General features: G+C 40.0%; 1 protein-coding gene and 1 non-coding gene across 2 annotated transcripts; both read right to left on the bottom strand.

The window, feature by feature from the left end:
- Positions 1–13588: 13588 nt before the first annotated feature.
- LOC141632040 (uncharacterized) lies at positions 13589–16746 on the bottom strand. The gene is made up of 4 exons (XM_074444630.1): positions 15854–16746; positions 15282–15673; positions 14946–15194; positions 13589–14109 (listed from the first exon to the last, which is right to left on the bottom strand). The coding sequence occupies exons 1-4, from the start codon at positions 16744–16746 to the stop codon at positions 13589–13591; spliced, it is 2055 nt and encodes a 684-aa protein (XP_074300731.1).
- Positions 16747–19264: 2518 nt separating this feature from the next.
- LOC141635916 (small nucleolar RNA R71) lies at positions 19265–19373 on the bottom strand. Its single transcript, XR_012540569.1, has one exon. It is a non-coding gene; the product is annotated as a small nucleolar RNA R71 (small nucleolar RNA).
- Between the last annotated feature and the right edge of the window lie 300 nt (positions 19374–19673).

The following is a 19673-nucleotide window of genomic DNA, read 5'->3' as shown; positions in this document are numbered from 1 at the left end:
GAGGCTTCTACAAGAAGGCGTTAAAGTGCACAGCCAGCCCTCCAGCATAGCAACTACAGAAGCAGCATGTCCAGAACGAATACGTTGAGCCTCCAGCCGAGGAGTTGGACTAGGTCAACCTAGACAAGCTACACCCCGAAAGATCCGTGTTAACAGGGGCTGGGTGCATGGGAGATCTCAGACAACACCTAATTGAATTCTTGCAAACCAACATGGATTGTTTTGCATTGTCCCATGACGACATGATAGGGATAGATCTATCTATCATAACACACAAACTTAGCGTGGACCCAGGATGCAAGCCCGTCCAGCAGAGGAGAAGAAAGTTCCCAGCTGAAAGAAATAAAGTGATCAACCAGGAGGTAGACAGCCTACTAGCAGCAAATAAGATAAGAGAAGTAAAGTACCCAGAATGGCTGGCAAACGTGGTGGTAGTACCCAAGAAGAACGGGAAGTAGAGAGTATGCGTGGACTTCACCGACCTCAACAAAGCATGTCCCAAGGACCCCTTCCGGCTGCCACACATTGATGCAATGGTGGATGCGACAGCTGGACATGAAATGTTGACATTCCTAGATGCTTGGAGTGGTTACAATCAAATCAAGATGGATCCAACAAATCAAGAGAAGACAACGTTCATGTCTGAAAGAGGAATATACTGCTACAACGTCATGCCCTTCGGCCTGAAACGCAGGGTCCACATATCAAAGGCTAGTCAACCGGATGTTTAAAGAGAAGATAGGAAGAACCAGGGAGGTATATATTGACGATATGGTGGTAAAGTCAGAGAAAGCCAAGGACCACATGCAGCATCTGGCGGAAACATTTAGCACCCCTAGGGAGTTCAAAATGAAGCTAAACCCATCCAAATGCACCTTTGGAGTTTCCTCAGGTAAGTTCTTAGCCTACATTGTAACTCAAAGAGGGATAGAGGCCAGCACCAAGCATATCAAGGCCATGTTAGAACTGGAGTCACCAGGAAAACCAAAGGAAATGCAAAGGCTAGCTGGCAAAGTGGCAGCTTTGAGCAGGTTCATCTCAAGATCCTCGGACAAGTTTAGACTATTTTATGATATATTAAGGAAGAGCCAGATGTTCGAGTGGACGGCAGACCACCAGCAGGCATACAGGGAGCAAAATCACTACCTCAGCACCCCACCACTACTGTCAAAATCGGAGCAAGGAGAACCATTATTCCTTTACTTAGCTGTGACAGAGGTAGCAGTAAGCGTGGTTCTGGTCAAAGAGCAGGACACAGAGCAATAACCAGTCTACTATGTAAGCAAGTCTTTGTTGCCAGCAGAGACCAGGTACACATCTCTTGAAAAATTAGTACTAACAATGGTAATTGCATCTTACAAACTGCGCCCTTACTTTAAGTCTCACACCATCCATATTGTAACCAATTACCCATTGAAATCCGTGATGAGGAAGCCTGAGCTGTCAGGCAGAATGTCAAAGTGGTCCATACATCTTAGTGGATATGACTTCAGGTATGATCCAAGAACAGCAATAAAGTCGCAGGCACTTGTAGAATTTGTGTCAGACTTCAACTCAGATATCCAAAATATAGCAGAAGAAGAGATCCTAACACTCAAAGGGAACAAGGAAGCAGAAGTTATATAGAATTCATAGGTTTTGAACGAACGAATTAGGGTTTGTTAAAGTTACAACGGAGCTATAACTTAAACGGATTGAAAATCTTGAAACTAAAGAATTATTAGGATGTTTGTATGTGGATTTTCGTGTAATTGATCGGGAACGAAGAATTGGATTTAATGATATGCGTGAATTGGAAAAAAGTAACTAGTTATGATAGTGGATCTCGTTCTAACCTCGCAAGGTTATAGCTCAACCTACTATAACTTTCAACCTCTCAAGGATGAACAGAAAACTAACAATCTCGCAAGATTAATTCGGGTTAACTCACAAATGTAAACTTTTATTAAAACTCATAATCTGAAAAATAGGGTTTACAAGAGGCCCTATTTATACTAACTCCTCCTCCACGCTATCTTGGGAAAAAGGATAAGAATCAAATAACAACTAAATAAAAACTGATATTATTTCTATCTCTAACCTATCTTAGATAATAAGCTAAGAATCATATCTTTTATTTGAAGATAAATTAATAATTAATAAAATCTAACACCAGATACCAATATCCGAACACAAGCCCGACATTCGGTTATTTAGTAACCGTGTTTTCAGCCCACGCCTCTTCGATGCTAGCCCATTTCAACATCGTCACACAACTCGAGCCAAACTTGAATCCCTCTACTATTTGGGCCGCATTTCAACTAACAAGAACTTCATTTTCACTATCGAGCAATGCTCCCGCATCATTGTCTCCTTCTTTTTGAAAATTTGGCCTCAAATTGTCGTCATCCAGTTACGGTGACAAGTCTCCCACGTTGAAACTAGCACTCACACCTCCATATTCTCTTGGTAACTCAAGCTTATAGGAATTTGAACCATAACATTCCAAAACCTTGAACGGACCATCAGCTCTCGGCATAAGCTTATTCTTCCACTTTGATGGAAATCGTTTATTCCTCAAGTGTAGCCACACAAGATCTCCTACTTTAAATACGGGCTGTTTGCAATGCTTATTTTCTTTCTCCTTATACTTTGCATTCGCCTTCTCAATTTGAGCTCTCACCTGCGCACAAGTACGAAGAAACGTCTTTTGTCTATCTTTTGCTTCGAAACTCATGAGATCTTTCTTTGGGATTGGAACCAAGTCAATAGGCAGAAATGGATTAACTCCATACACAATTTCGAATGGAGCTCTCCCAGTAGTAACAGATGGAGTTCGATTGTAAGCAAACTCGGCATATGCGAGTTTAACATCCCAATCTTTTGTGCTCCTTCTAACTAATCCTCTCAACAAACTTCTAAGAGTGCGATTAGTTACTTCCATCTGACCATCTATTTGTGGATGGTGAGAAGTACTAAAAAGTAACTTAGTTCCCATCAAAGGCCATAACGTTTTCCAGAAATAACTAAGAAACTTTACATCTCGATCCGATACAATGGTAAGTGGAATTCCATGTAGACGAACCACTTCTTTGTAATACAGATCAGCAACATTAGTAGCATCATCGGTTTTATGACAAGGAATGAAATGAGCCATCTTCGAAAACCGATCAACAACCACCATTATAGAGTCTTTACCACGCGGAGTTCTAGGCAATCCGAGTATAAAATCCATACTCACCTTTCTCCAAGTTTGTTTCGGAACTGGTAATGGCGTGTACATCCCTTTAGCAAATGAACTCTTCGCTTTTTGACACCCGGAACACTTAGCCACGATTTCTTGAACATCCTTAATCATCATCGGCCAATAAAAATGTTCACTTACAATGTCGTAAGTTTTTTTAGAATCAAAGTGACCAGGTATTGCTCCTCTATGAGCTTCGCGAACAAGTAGTTCCTAAATCAAACTTTGTTGAATGCAAATTTGATTTCCCTTGAATAAAAACCCATCTTGCAATGTATAAGCTCTAGTAGGTTCAATTAACTCTTTAGCAAAAGACGGATCAACCTTGTACAACTCCTTGATATGCTCGAAACCCAACAATCTTACATCGAGCTCAACCAACAAACAATGCCTCCTGGAAAGTGCATCAGCTACAACATTCGAACTTCCCGTCTTATACTTTGATGAGAATGTAAAAGACGGTAAAAATTCAACCCATTTAACGTGCCTTGGGTTCAACTTTTGCTGCCCATGTATATGTTTCAACGCCTCATGATCAGAATGTAATATAAAAGACTTAGGTCGCAGATAGTGACTCCAATGATCCAATGCTCTCATAATGGCATATAACTCTTTATCTTAAGATAAGTAGTTCAACCTAGCTCCACCTAGCTTCTCACTAAAATATGCAATCGGCCTTTTCTCTTGTACGAATACATCACCAATTCCAACGCCACTCGCATCACATTCGACCTCAAACAACTTGTCAAAATCAGGAAGTGCTAAAATAGGCCCGGAACACAACTTACTCTGTACTTATTCAAACGTCTTTTGAGCGCTAGTAGTCCACACGAACTCCCCTTTCTTGGCCAGTTCTGTAATTGGAGCCATGATGGAACTGAACCCTTGAATGAATCGCCTATAGAATGACGTTAATCCATGGAAACTTCAGACCTCTGTAGTCGACTTAGGAACCGGCCAGGCCTGAATTGCGTCGATCTTGGATGGGTCCATACTCACACCATCTTTACCAACAATATATCCAAGAAACACCACACTCGACACCATAAACGTGCACTTCCCAAGCTTGCCAAATAGTTTCTGTTTTCACATAACTTCGAATACAGCCTTAAGATGTTGCTTGTGCTCTTCTTCATTTTTGCTATAAATTAGAATGTCATTGAGATATACCACCACGAACTTGTTAAGGAAAGGCCTTAACACTTCATTTATATGCCTCATAAACGAGCTAGGAGCGTTACACAGCCCAAATGGCATGACGAGCCATTCGTATAACCCCTGTTTCGTTTTAAAAGCGGTTTTCCATTCATCTCCCTCTCGAATCCTCATTTGATGATAACCACTCCTTAAATCCAGTTTACAGAAAACACACGAACCAGAAAGTTCGTCTAACATATCATCAAGCCTTGGCATAGGAAAGCGGTTTTGATTGTAATGTTGTTCACTGCCCTACTGTCAATACACATTCGCCAAGTTCCCTCCATTTTAGGCACTAATAATGCTGGTACTGCACATGGACTCAAGCTCTCTTGCACATACCCTCGATCAATTAGTTCTTGTACTTGTCTTTGTAATTATTTAGCTTCCTCGGGATTACACCGATAAGCTGGTTTATTAGGAAAAGCAGCTCCGGGAATCAAGTCATTGCGATGTTCAATTCCCCGCAATGGAGGTAACCCATATGGTAACTCCTCGGGAAACACATCCATGAACTCGTTAAGTAACCCTTGCACTCCTTGGCGGTTACTCTCACCAACGGACTCCAAGTCTCGGACAACCAGTACATATGCTCGTTCTCTTTGAGCATGGACCTCTTCTACTGCACTTGCTTCTAAAAACAAGCTCTCTATTGCAACGGGTTTATTTCATTTACTCGGTGACAAGGGTGTAATATGATACTTAGATTTCCCCTTGCACACAATATAAACATTACTCCTGCCGTCATGCCCAACCCTGCGATCAAATTGCCACGGCCTTCCCAACAATATATGACAAGCATTCATTGGAATCACGGCACATAATATTTCATCTTCATACGGTCCTAATTTCAAAGAAACTAAGGCCTGTTTCTTAACTAGGATCTTGTTATTCCCATCAAGTCAATGCAATTTATACGGTTTAGGGTGATTTTTAGTAGGCAATTTCAAATTGTCAACAAGTTCCCTAGATACGACATTAGTACAAGAACCACTATCAACAATAAGATTGCAAAACTGATTATTTACCTTACTACGAGAGTAAAACAATCGTTCCCTTTGCTCCTCCTCAACGTGAGCAGCCTCGGTGTGGAAATTTCGGATTACCAACACCTCCTTCTCCTCATCACTATAGGGATCAACAATATGCACCTCTCCTTCGCTATTTTCCTCTTCTTGCACAACTGAACTCGAAACTGGTTCGGGGAGTACAAAGTTCTAAACTAAGTCCACCAATTCTTGAATCGTTAGGGCTCTCTTTTGCGGACATTCGTTAGCAATTTGCCCATATCCCTCACACTTGAAACACCTCCTCAATCTCGCATCCTTTGTTTCAACCGCCGTACCCTTGCCCTTGTCTTTTGGTTTTTCTTTTCGTGCCTCCTTGCTACTAGGCGTGGTAGCTTCTTGTTTCGAATAAGAATTCGAACACTTTGAAAAATCACGAGAATAGGATTTCTTACCCTTATCTTGCTTCTCGAATTTAAGAGCCAACCTGTAAACATCATCAAATCCATCGTAATTCTGGATTTCTACCTGTTGTTGTAGCGTTGGATTGAGGCCCCGAATAAATCGTGATGTCCTCAATTCTTCTTTTTCTTCCAAATCGCAAACAATACTAAACTTCTCAAATTCTTTCACATAATCAGCAACGTTCAAACCCTCTTGTGCTAAAGATGTTAGGTTTAAATAGTTGTCCTGCTCATAGTCCCTAGGCATAAACCGCTTCATCAAATGCTTCTTCAATTTTTCCCAAGTCTCGATTTTAGGTTTTCTGTCCCTTTTTTGTTGCTTTTTCATATTTTCGTACCACAAAGACGCATACTTGGTTAATTTTAAGGTAGCAACCTTAAATTTCCTATGCTCATTGTAGTCTTTTTAATCGAATATTCCCTCTGCTTGACGAATCCAATCCAGAAACTTTTCAGCATCTAGATCTCCATAAAACTCGGATATGTCGAGTTTAAGGCCTTTATCATCATCGTTTTTGTTATTCTTATTCTCTTTTGGCCTTTCTTCGTCGGACTCACCCTCAATGCTGGATGCATCACCGTTTTCCTTCTTCTGCTTCTTAGCCAACACCGTCGCTATGTTCTTAAGAACATACGAAATCTGGCCAATTTCTGCTCTCATCGCATCCATGTCGTCCTTCCATGGTTTTGCTGTACCGTCGCTATATTCGACATCATCTCCAATAGCCATGACTTCCCAAGATTGATTTATTAGAAAATAAATCAAAAACCTAGGTTGTGATAACCAATTTGATATAGAATTCATAGGTTTTGAACGAACGAATTAGGGTTTGTTAAAGTTACAGCGGAGTTATAACTTAAACGGATTGAAAATCTTGAAACTAAAGAATTATTAGGATGTTTTTATGTGGATTTTCGTGTAGTTGATCAGGAACGAAGAATTGGATTGAATGATATGCGTGAATTGGAACAAAGTAACCGGATAGGATAGTGGATCTCGTTCTAACCTCGCAAGGTTATAGCTCAACCTACTATTACTTTCAACCTCTCAAGGATGAACAGAAAACTAACAATCTCGCAAGATTAATTCGGGTTAACTCACAAATGTAAACTTTTATTAAAACTCATAATCTGAAAAATAGGGTTTACAAGAGGCCCTATTTATACTAACTCCTCCTCCACGCTATCTTGGGAAAAAGGATAAGAATCAAATAACAACTAAATAAAAACTGATATTATTTCTATCTCTAACTTATCTTAGATAAGAAGCTAAGAATCATATCTTTTATTTGAAGATAAATTAATAACTAATAAAATCTAACACCAGATACCAATATCCGAACACAAGCCCGACATTCGGTTATTTAGTAACCGTGTTTTCAGCCCACGCCTCTTCGATGCCAGCCCATTTCAACTTCGTCACACAACTCGAGCCAAACTTGAATCCCTTTACTATTTGGGCCGCATTTCAACTAACAAGAACTTCATTTTCACTATCGAGCAATGCTCCCGCATCATTCTCTCCTTCTTTTTGAAAATTTGGCCTCAAATTGTCGTCATCCAGTTACGGTGACAAGTCTCCCACGTTGAAAGTAGCACTCACACCTCCATATTCTCTTGGTAACACAAGCTTATAGGAATTTGAACCATAACATTCCAAAACCTTGAACGGACCATCAGCTCTCGGCATAAGCTTATTCTTCCGCTTTGATGGAAATCGTTTATTCCTCAAGTGTAGCCACACAAGATCTCCTACCTTAAACACGGGCTGTTTGCAATGCTTATTTTCTTTCTCCTTATACTTTGCATTCGCCTTCTCAATTTGAGCTCTTACCTGCTCACAAGTACGAAGAAACGTCTCTTGTCTTTCTTTTGCTTCGAAACTCATGAGATCTTTCTTTGGGATTGGAACCAAGTCAATAGACAGAAATGGATTAACTCCGTACACAATTTCAAATGGAGCTCTCTTAGTAGTAACAGATGGAGTTCGATTGTAAGCAAACTCGGCATATGCAAGTTTAACATCCCAATCTTTTGTGCTCCTTCTAACTAATCCTCTCAACAAACTTCTAAGAGTACGATTAGTTACTTCCGTCTGACCATCTGTTTGTGGATGGTGAGAAGTACTAAAAAGTAACTTAGTTCCCATCAAACGCCATAACGTTTTCCAGAAATAACTAAGAAACTTTACATCTCGATCCGATACAATGGTAAGTGGAATTCCATGTAGACGGACCACTTCTTTGTAATACAGATCAACAACATTAGTAGCATCATCGGTTTTATGACAAGGAATGAAATGAGCCATCTTCGAAAACCGATCAACAACCACCATTATAGAGTCTTTACCACGCGGAGTTCTAGGCAATCCGAGTATAAAATCCATACTCACCTTTCTCCAAATTTGTTTCGGAACTGGTAATGGCGTGTACAGCCCTTTAGCAAATGAACTCTTCGCTTTTTGACACCCGGAACACTTAGCCATGATTTCTTGAACATCCTTAATCATCATCGGCCAATAAAAATGTTCACTTACAATGTCGTAAGTTTTATTAGAATCAAAGTGACCAGGTATTGCTCCTCTATGAGCTTCGCGAACAAGTAGTTCCTGAATCAAACTTTGTGGAATGCAAATTCGATTTCCCTTGAATAAAAACCCATCTTGCAATGTATAAGCTCTAGTAGGTTCAATCAACTCTTTAGCAAAAGACGGATCAACCTTGTACAACTCCTTGATATGCTCGAAACCCAACAATATTACATCGAGCTCAACCAACAAACAATGCCTCCTGGAAAGTGCATCAGCTACAACATTCGAACTTCCCGTCTTATACTTTGATGAGAATGTAAAAGACTGTAAAAATTCAACCCATTTAGCGTGCCTTGGGTTCAACTTTTGCTGCCCATGTATATGTTTCAACGCCTTATGATCAGAATGTAATATAAAAGACTTAGGTCGCAGATAGTGACTCCAATGATCCAATTCTCTCACAATGGCATAGAACTCTTTGTCGTAAGTTAAGTAGTTCAACCTAGCTCCACCTAGCTTCTCACTAAAATATGCAATCGGCCTTTTCTCTTGTACGAATACATCACCAATTCCAACGCCACTCGTATCACATTCGAACTCAAACAACTTGTCAAAATCAGGAAGTGATAAAATAGGCCCGGAACACAACTTACCCTTTACTTATTCAAACGCCTTTTGAGCGCTAGTAGTCCACACGAACTCCCCTTTCTTGGCCAGTTCTGTAATTGGAGCCATGATGGAACTGAACCCTTGAATGAATCGCCTATAGAATGATGTTAATCCATGGAAACTTCAGACCTCTGTAGTCGACTTAGGAACCGGCCAGGCCTGAATTGCGTCGATCTTGGATGGGTCCATACTCACACCATCTTTACCAACAATATATCCAAGAAACACCACACTCGGCACCATAAACGTGCACTTCTCAAGCTTGCCAAATAGTTTCTGTTTTCATATAACTTCGAATACAGCCCTAAGATGTTGCTTGTGCTCTTCTTCATTTTTGCTATAAATCAGAATGTCATCGACATATACCACCACGAACTTGTTAAGGAAAGGCCTTAACACTTCATTTATAAGCCTCATAAACGAGCTAGGAGCGTTACACAGCCCAAATGGCATGACGAGCCATTCGTATAACCCCTGTTTCGTTTTAAAAGCGGTTTTCCATTCATCTCCCTCTCGAATCCTCATTTGACGATAACCACTCCTTAAATCCAGTTTAGAGAAAACACGCGAACCAGAAAGTTCGTCTAACATATCATCAAGCCTTGGCATAGGAAAGCGGTTTTGATTGTAATGTTGTTCACTGCCCTACTGTCAATACACATTCGCCAAGTTCCCTCCATTTTTGGCACTAATAATGCTGGTACTGCACATGGACTCAAGCTCTCTTGCACATACCCTCGATCAATTAGTTCTTGTACTTGTCTTTGTAATTATTTAGCTTCCTCGGGATTACACCGATAAGCTGGTTTATTAGGAAAAGCGACTCAGGAATCAAGTCATTGCGATGTTCAATTCCCCGCAATGGAGGTAACCCATATGGTAACTCCTCGGGAAACACATCCATGAACTCGTTAAGTAACCCCTGCACTCCTTGGCGGTTACTCTCACCAACGGACTCCAAGTCTCGGACAACCAGTACATATGCTCGTTCTCTTTGAGCAAGGACCTCTTCTACTGCACTTGCTTCTAAAAACAAGCTCTCTATTGAAGCGGGTTTATTTCATTTACTCGGTGACAAGGGTGTAATATGATACTTAGATTTCCCCTTGCACACAATATAAATATTACTCCTGCCGTCATGCCCAACCCTGCGATCAAATTGCCACGGCCTTCCCAACAATATATGACAAGCATTCATTGGAATCACGGCACAGAATATTTCATCTTCATACGGTCCTAATTTCAAAGAAACTAAGGCATGTTTCTTAACTAGGATCTTGTTATTCCCATCAAGCCAATGCAATTTATACGGTTTAGGGTGATTTTTAGTAGGCAATTTCAGATTGTCAACAAGTTCCCTAGATACGACATTAGTACAAGAACCACTATCAACAATAAGATTGCAAAACTGATTATTTACCTTACTACGAGAGTAAAACAATCGTTCCCTTTGCTCCTCCTCAACGTGAGCTGTCTCGGTGTGGAGATTTCGGATTACCAACACCTCCTTCTCCTCATCACTATAGGGATCAACAATATGCACCTCTCCTTCGCTATTTTCCTCTTCTTGCACAACTGAACTCGATACTGGTTCGGGGAGTACAAAGTTCGGAACTAAGTCCACCAATTCTTGAATCGTTAGGGCTCTCTTTTGCGGACATTCGTTAGCAATTTGCCCATATCCCTCACACTTGAAACACCTCCTCAATCTCGCATCCTTTGTTTCAACCGCCGTACCCTTGCCCTTGTCTTTTGGTTTTTCTTTTCGTGCCTCCTTGCTACTAGGCGTGGTAGCTTCTTGTTTCGAATAAGAATTCGAACCCTTTGAAAAATCACGAGAATAGGATTTCTTACCCTTATCTTGCTTCTCGAATTTAAGAGCCAACCTGCAAACATCATCAAATCCATCGTAATTCTGGATTTCTACCCGTTGTTGAAGCGTTGGATTGAGGCCCCGAATAAATCGTGATGTCCTCAATTCTTCTTTCTCTTTCAAATCGCAAACAATACTCAACTTCTCAAATTCTTTCACATAATCAGCAATGTTCAAACCCTCTTGTGCTAAAGATGTTAGGTTTAAATAGTTGTCCTGCTCATAGTCCCTAGGCATAAACCGCTTCATCAAATGCTTCTTCAATTTTTCCCAAGTCTCGATTTTAGGTTTTCTGTCCCTTTTTTGTTGCTTTTTCATATTTTCGTACCACAAAGACGCATACTTGGTTAATTTTAAGGTAGCAACCTTAAATTTCCTATGCCCATCGTAGTCTTTGTAATCGAATATTCCCTCTGCTTGACGAATCCAATCCAGAAACTTTTCAGCATCTAGATCTCCATCAAACTCGGATATGTCGAGTTTAAGGCCTTTATCATCATCGTTTTTGTCATTCTTATTCCCTTTTGGCCTTTCTTCGTCGGACTCACCCTCAATGCTGGATGCATCACCATTTTCCTTCTTCTGCTTCTTAGCCAACACCGTCGCTATGTTCTTAAGAACATACGAAATCTGGCCAATTTCTGCTCTCATCGCATCCATGTCGTCCTTCCATGGTTTTGTTGTACCGTCGCTATATTCGACATCATCTCCAATAGCCATGACTTCCCAAGATTGATTTATTAGGAAATAAATCAAAAACCTAGGTTGTGATAACCAATTTGATATAGAATTCGTAGGTTTTGAACGAACGAATTAGGATTTGTTAAAGTTACAGCGGAGTTATAACTTAAACGGATTCAAAATCTTGAAACTAAAGAATTATTAGGATGTTTTTATGTGGATTTTCGTGTAGTTGATCAGGAACGAAGAATTGGATTGAATGATATGCGTGAATTGGAACAAAGTAACCGGATAGGATAGTGGATCTCGTTCTAACCTCGCAAGGTTATAGCTCAACCTACTATTACTTTCAACCTCTCAAGGATGAACAGAAAACTAACAATCTCGCAAGATTAATTCGGGTTAACTCACAAATGTAAACTTTCATTAAAACTAATAATCTGAAAATTAGGGTTTACAAGAGGCCCTATTTATACTAACTCCTCCTCCACGCTATCTTGGGAAAAAGGATAAGAATCAAATAACAACTAAATAAAAACTGATATTATTTCTATCTCTAACTTATCTTAGATAAGAAGCTAAGAATCATATCTTTTATTTGAAGATAAATTAATAACTAATAAAATCTAACACCAGATACCAATATCCGAACACAAGCCCGACATTCGGTTTTTTAGTAACCGTGTTTTCAGCCCACGCCTCTTCGATGCCAGCCCATTTCAACATCGTCACACAACTCGAGCCAAACTTGAATCCCTTTACTATTTGGGCCGCATTTCAACTAACAAGAACTTCATTTTCACTATCGAGCAATGCTCCCGCATCATTCTCTCCTTCTTTTTGAAAATTTGGCCTCAAATTGTCGTCATCCAGTTACAGTGACAAGTCTCCCACGTTGAAAGTAGCACTCACACCTCCATATTCTATTGGTAACTCAAGCTTATAGGAATTTGAACCATAACATTCCAAAACCTTGAACGGACCATCAGCTCTCGGCATAAGCTTATTCTTCCGCTTTGATGGAAATCGTTTATTCCTCAAGTGTAGCCACACAAGATCTCCTACCTTAAACACGGGCTGTTTGCAATGCTTATTTTCTTTCTCCTTATACTTTGCATTCGCCTTCTCAATTTGAGCTCTCACCTGCTCACAAGTACGAAGAAACGTCTCTTGTCTATCTTTTGCTTCGAAACTCATGAGATCTTTCTTTGGGATTGGAACCAAGTCAATAGGCAAAAATGGATTAACTCCGTACACAATTTCAAATGCAGCTCTCCTAGTAGTAACAGATGGAGTTCGATTGTAAGCAAACTCGGCATATGCGAGTTTAACATCCCAATCTTTTGTGCTCCTTCTAACTAATCCTCTCAACAAAATTCTAAGAGTGCGATTAGTTACTTCCGTCTGACCATTTGTTTGTGGATGGTGAGAAGTACTGAAAAGTAACTTAGTTCCCATCAAACGCCATAACATTTTCCAGAAATAACTAAGAAACTTTACATCTCGATCCGATACATTGGTAAGTGGAATTCCATGTAGACGGACCACTTCTTTGTAATACAGATCAACAACATTAGTAGCATCATCGGTTTTATGACAAGGAATGAAATGAGCCATCTTCGAAAACCGATCAACAACCACCATTATAGAGTCTTTACCACGCGGAGTTCTAGGCAATCCGAGTATAAAATCCATACTCACCTTTCTCCAAATTTGTTTCGGAACTGGTAATGGCGTGTACAGCCCTTTAGCAAATGAACTCTTCGCTTTTTGACACCCGGAACACTTAGCCACGATTTCTTGAACATCCTTAATCATCATCGGCCAATAAAAATTTTCACTTACAATGTCGTAAGTTTTATTAGAATCAAAGTGACCAGGTATTGCTCCTCTATGAGATTCGCGAACAAGTAGTTCCTGAATCAAACTTTGTGGAATGCAAATTTAATTTCCCTTGAATAAAAACCCATCTTGCAATGTATAAGCTCTATTAGGTTCAATCAACTCTTTAGCAAAAGACGGATCAACCTTGTACAACTCCTTGATATGCTCGAAACCCAACAATCTTACATCGAGCTCAACCAACAAACAATGCCTCCTGGAAAGTGCATCAGCTACAATATTCGAACTTCCCGTCTTATACTTTGATGAGAATGTAAAAGACTGTAAAAATTCAACACATTTAGCGTGCCTTGGGTTCAACTTTTGCTGCCCATGTATATGTTTCAACGCCTCATGATCAGAATGTAATATAAAAGACTTAGGTCGCAGATAGTGACTCCAATGATCCAATGCTCTCACAATGGCATAGAACTCTTTATCGTAAGTTAAGTAGTTCAACCTAGCTCCACCTAGCTTCTCACTAAAATATGCAATCGGCCTTTTCTCTTGTACGAATACATCACCAATTCCAACGCCACTCGTATCACATTCGACCTCAAACAACTTGTCAAAATCAGGAAGTGCTAAAATAGGCCCGGAACACAACTTACTCTTTACTTATTCAAACGCCTTTTGAGCGCTAGTAGTCCACACGAACTCCCCTTTCTTGGCCAGTTCTGTAATTGGAGCCATGATGGAACTGAACCCTTGAATGAATCGCCTATTGAATGATGTTAATCCATGGAAACTTCAGACCTCTGTAGTCGACTTAGGAACCGGCCAGGCCTGAATTGCGTCGATCTTGGATGGGTCCATACTCACACCATCTTTACCAACAATATATCCAAGAAACACCACACTCGGCACCATAAACGTGCACTTCTCAAGCTTGCCAAATAGTTTCTATTTTCATATAACTTCGAATACAGCCCTAAGATGATGCTTGTGCTCTTCTTCATTTTTGCTATAAATTAGAATGTCATCGAGATATAACACCACGAACTTGTTAAGGAAAGGCCTTAAGACTTCATTTATAAGCCTCATAAATGAGCAAGGAGCGTTACACAGCCCAAATGGCATGACGAGCCATTCGTATAACCCCTGTTTCGTTTTAAAAGCGGTTTTCCATTCATCTCCCTCTCGAATCCTCATTTGATGATAACCACTCCTTAAATCCAGTTTAGAGAAAACACACAAACCAGAAAGTTCGTCTAACATATCATCAAGCCTTGGCATAGGAAAGCGGTTTTGATTGTAATGTTGTTCACTGCCCTACTGTCAATACACATTCACCAAGTTCCCTCCATTTTTGGCACTAATAATGCTGGTACTGCACATGGACTCAAACTCTCTTGCACATACCCTCGATCAATTAGTTCTTGTACTTGTCTTTGTAATTATTTAGCTTCCTCGGGATTACACCGATAAGCTTGTTTATTAGGAAAAGCAGCTCCGGGAATCAAGTCATTGCGATGTTCAATTCCCCGCAATGGAGGTAACCCATATGGTAACTCCTCGGGAAACACATCCATGAACTCGTTAAGTAACCCCTGCACTCCTTGGCGGTTACTCTCACCAACGGACTCCAAGTCTCGGACAACCAGCACATATGCTCGTTCTCTTTGAGCGAGGACCTCTTCTACTGCACTTGCTTCTAAAAACAAGCTCTCTATTGCAGCGGGTTTATTTCATTTACTCGGTGACAAGGGTGTAATTTGATACTTAGATTTCCCCTTGCACACAATATAAACATTACTCCTGCCGTCATGCCCAACCCTGCGATCAAATTGCCACGGCCTTCCCAACAATATATGACAAGCATTCATTGGAATCACGGCACATAATATTTCATCTTCATACGGTCCTAATTTCAAAGAAACTAAGGCCTGTTTCTTAACTAGGATCTTGTTATTCCCATCAAGCCAATGCAATTTATACGGTTTAGGGTGATTTTTAGTAGGCAATTTCAGATTGTCAACAAGTTCCCTAGATACGACATTAGTACAAGAACCACTATCAACAATAAGATTGCAAAACTGATTATTTACCTTACTATGAGAGTAAAACAATCGTTCCCTTTGCTCCTCCTCAACGTGAGCTGCCTCGGTGTGGAGATTTCGGATTACCAACACCTCCTTCTCCTCATCACTATAGGGATCAACAATATGCACCTATCGTTCGCTATTTTCCTCTTCTTGCACAACTGAACTCGATTCTGGTTCGGGGAGTACAAAGTTTGGAACTAAGTCCACCAATTCTTGAATCGTTAGGGCTCTCTTTTGCGGACATTCGTTAGCAATTTGCCCATATCCCTCACACTTGAAACACCTCCTCAATCTCGCATCCTTTGTTTCAACCGCCGTACCCTTGCCCTTGTCTTTTGGGTTTTCTTTTCGTGCCTCCTTGCTACTAGGCGTGGTAGCTTCTTGTTTCGAATAAGAATTCGAACCCTTTGAAAAATCACGAGAATAGGATTTCTTACCCTTATCTTGCTTCTCGAATTTAAGAGCCAACCTGCAAACATCATCAAATCCATCGTAATTCTGGATTTCTACCCGTTGTTGTAGCGTTGGATTGAGGCCCCGAATAAATCGTGATGTCCTCAATTCTTCTTTCTCTTCCAAATCGCAAACAATACTCAACTTCTCAAATTCTTTCACATAATCAGCAACGTTCAAACCCTCTTGTGCTAAAGATGTTAGGTTTAAATAGTTGTCCTGCTCATAGTCCCTAGGCATAAACCGCTTCATCAAATGCTTCTTCAATTTTTCCCAAGTCTCGATTTTAGGTTTTCTGCCCCTTTTTTGTTGCTTTTTCATATTTTCGTACCACAAAGACGCATACTTGGTTAATTTTAAGGTAGCAACCTTAAATTGCCTATGCTCATCGTAGTCTTTGTAATCGAATATTCTCTCTGCTTGACGAATCCAATCCAGAAACTTTTCAGCATCTAGATCTCCATCAAACTCGGATATGTCGAGTTTAAGGCCTTTATCATCATCGTTTTTGTTATTCTTATTCCCTTTTGGCCTTTCTTCCTCGGACTCACCCTCAATGCTGGATGCATCACCGTTTTCCTTCTTCTGCTTCTTAGCCAACACCGTCGCTATGTTCTTAACAACATACGAAATCTGGCCGATTTCTGCTCTCATCGCATCCATGTCGTTCTTCCATGGTTTTGTTGTACCGTCGCTATATTCGACATCATCTCCAATAGCCATGACTTCCCAAGATTGATTTATTAGAAAATAAATCAAAAACCTAGGTTGTGATAACCAATTTGATATAGAATTCATAGGTTTTGAACGAACGAATTAGGGTTTGTTAAAGTTCAAATGAGTTATAACTTAAACGGATTGAAAATCTTGAAACTAAAGAATTATTAGGATGTTTTTATGTGGATTTTCGTGTAGTTGATCAGGAACGAAGAATTGGATTGAATGATATGCGTGAATTGGAACAAAGTAACCGGATAGGATAGTGGATCTCGTTCTAACCTCGCAAGGTTATAGCTCAACCTACTATTACTTTCAACCTCTCAAGGATGAACAGAAAACTAACAATCTCGCAAGATTAATTCGGGTTAACTCTCAAATGTAAACTTTTATTAAAACTCATAATCTGAAAAATAGGGTTTACAAGAGGCCCTATTTATACTAACTCCTCCTCCACGCTATCTTGGGAAAAAGGATAAGAATCAAATAACAACTAAATAAAAACTGATATTATTTCTATCTCTAACCTATCTTAGATAATAAGCTAAGAATAATATCTTTTATTTGAAGATAAATTAATAACTAATAAAATATAACACCAACTACCAATATTCAAACACAAGCCCGACATTCGGTTATTTAGTAGCCGTGTTTTTAGCCCACGCCTCTTCGGTGCCAGTGATACGTGCATATTCTATAAACTTTATTTGCAGTTTTGGCACGTATTTCCATGCATAATTATTAGCTTAAGGCTACTATTTCTCCCGAAACGGTTTACTTTGCAATTTCTATGATTTATTGTAGGAATGAGTGAAAGTGGGCTAAATCAAGCCTAAATCGTCCTCCGGAGGCAACTTCAGGGAAGCTTGGAAGAAGGAAGTTCGTACTCACTCACCTCGGGATGCGTGCATGGAGCTTAGAGGTTGTTTGGAAGAGGAGGAGAGGCTCTTTGCACAGCCACCGGTGGTCGATCGACCATGCTCACCGATCGATCGACCGTGGAACTTCTCGAGGACGCTCATCGTTCGCTATGACCAGTCGATCGACCATGCACACCAGTCGATCGACCAGTCTGCGAGCTGAGATTAATTCTTCGTGTTAGACTTTTAAAAGCCTAATTTGTAATTAACTTTTGGCATCGTTTATCAGTAGAACGCAGCTACAATTTTAGGTTATGCTTTTCATTACTGAAGAACTGTTTTTAGATCTAGTTTTTAGGGGATTTAAAATCAAATTTGAATACTTTGTTCATCATCTAATTAGTAAGCTTTTATGCAAATTCCTTCTTCTTTAATTTCTTGTTATTTCAATACTTGTTGTTATTAATTTACTTTCAGAGATTCATCTTTTATTCCTTTGTCTTTAATTCAATTTCAATTATGTCAATCTTGTTCTTTGCCTTTAATTTTTCAATTTTTATAGTTTTAGTCATGAGTAGCTAATTGCCTTGATTGGGAACGAGGTGAGCCATGGCATGAGTTAGGGTCAATTTTATTAGTATGATTTTCTTACATATCGATTTTATTACCTTTTGATAAACCTATCTTTTTAGATTGAAAGATTAGTAGGTTAGGTTGTCATTAGGTTTGGAATTTCCTTTGAGCGAAAGCTTTGAGAAATTCTAGGGAATTAGAAGACCGTAAGGTTAATTTTGAGCATTGATCGAAAGGCTTGCTCATATTTCCTAAGACCGTATCATAGGACCTCTACTACCCTTTTGACCTGACCTTAGCCATGGTGAACCGAAGTTCCCGATCTTCCTTTTATCTTGTTGAGAAATTCTTATTTTAGCAATTAGTCAAATTAGTCAACCAATTTCAAAACCCCCACTTAATTGTTACTTTTATAGACTGGAAATAGCAAACAAAATTAATCTTGTCTCTATGTGGTTCGACCCTTACTATCACTAGCTATAGTTTTAGTTTGGAATAATAAATTTAATTTTGATACAAAACGACGGTATCAAATTTTGGCGCCGTTGCCGGGGAAACGGTGTAATTCTGTTTGCTTTATTTTTAGTTTATTTTTCTTGTCTCAAGGAACTTTGGTTCCTTGAGGCCGTTGCTTACCTTTGCTTCTAGTTTTGCATTTGCACAGTTAGAAGACAGGTTTTGAGAGGAAGACTTGAGTACTCTCAGTTTGGCGAACATGACTACGATATATGACAATCTTCAGCCAAAAGAGCAGCACCTTCCAAAGGGGCACGTGTTACCTACCCCTACTACTGGTCAGTTCGATTTTCGTTCCTCCTATATTGATTTAGTGGAGCGAAATCAGTTTGCTGGTCTACCAGATGAGGATCCTCTGAAGCATATGGAAATTTTTACAGGACTCATCATTGTTCCATACCTATACCTATTTGGGGTGACTCAGGATGAAGTAAAGGGGGTGATGTTTTTATACTCCTTGAAGGATTATGCGCGAGATTAGTACCGCTACCTTGATAAGGTAGCAGCTGGAGTCACAGATTGGACATCTCTCGCATTGGCCTTCTACACAAAATACTTCCCACTTGCAAAGACTAATGCTTTGAGAAGTAAAATCACAAATTTCCAGCAAGGACCTGATGAGGAATTTTGTGAAGCATGGGGACGTTTCAAGAATTTGGTTCGGTCTGTCCCTCACCACGGTTTCCAGCAGTGGTACCTTTGCAACTTATTCTACAATGCTTTATATGATGATTACAAGGTCATCCTGGACGCAGCTGCGAATGGTAGGTTCCAAAATAATACCGGTCAGAATAAAGGTTGGAACACTATTGAGGAGATGGCAGTCCATAGAGCTGAGTTTGGGAGTTCACGTGGAAAATCACGCAAGCAAAGTGATGAAATGAGTGCCCTTGTGACACTCATTACTTCTATTACTGCCCGTCTCGAGAAGCTCGAGACCTCTGAAGCTTCCAAGGAACGAGTTGAAATTCCTGTCCATAATTC

This window comes from Silene latifolia, chromosome Y, assembly GCF_048544455.1.
Source record: "Silene latifolia isolate original U9 population chromosome Y, ASM4854445v1, whole genome shotgun sequence".
In the NCBI taxonomy this organism is placed as follows: Eukaryota; Viridiplantae; Streptophyta; class Magnoliopsida; order Caryophyllales; family Caryophyllaceae; genus Silene; species Silene latifolia.
The sequence above is the reverse complement of the archived record's forward strand: the minus strand, read 5'-3'. Positions and strand labels throughout refer to the sequence as shown.

Coding starts and splice junctions, on each gene's coding strand:
- LOC141632040 (XM_074444630.1), bottom strand. CDS start 16,746: ATGGCTATTGGAGATGATGTCGAATATAGCGACGGTACAACAAAACCA. Junction 15,674..15,853: donor AAGGATGCGAGATTGAGGAG/GTGTTTCAAGTG, acceptor TGATCCCTATAG/TGATGAGGAGAAGGAGGTGT. Junction 15,195..15,281: donor GGTTGGGCATGACGGCAGGA/GTAATGTTTATA, acceptor CCGCTGCAATAG/AGAGCTTGTTTTTAGAAGCA.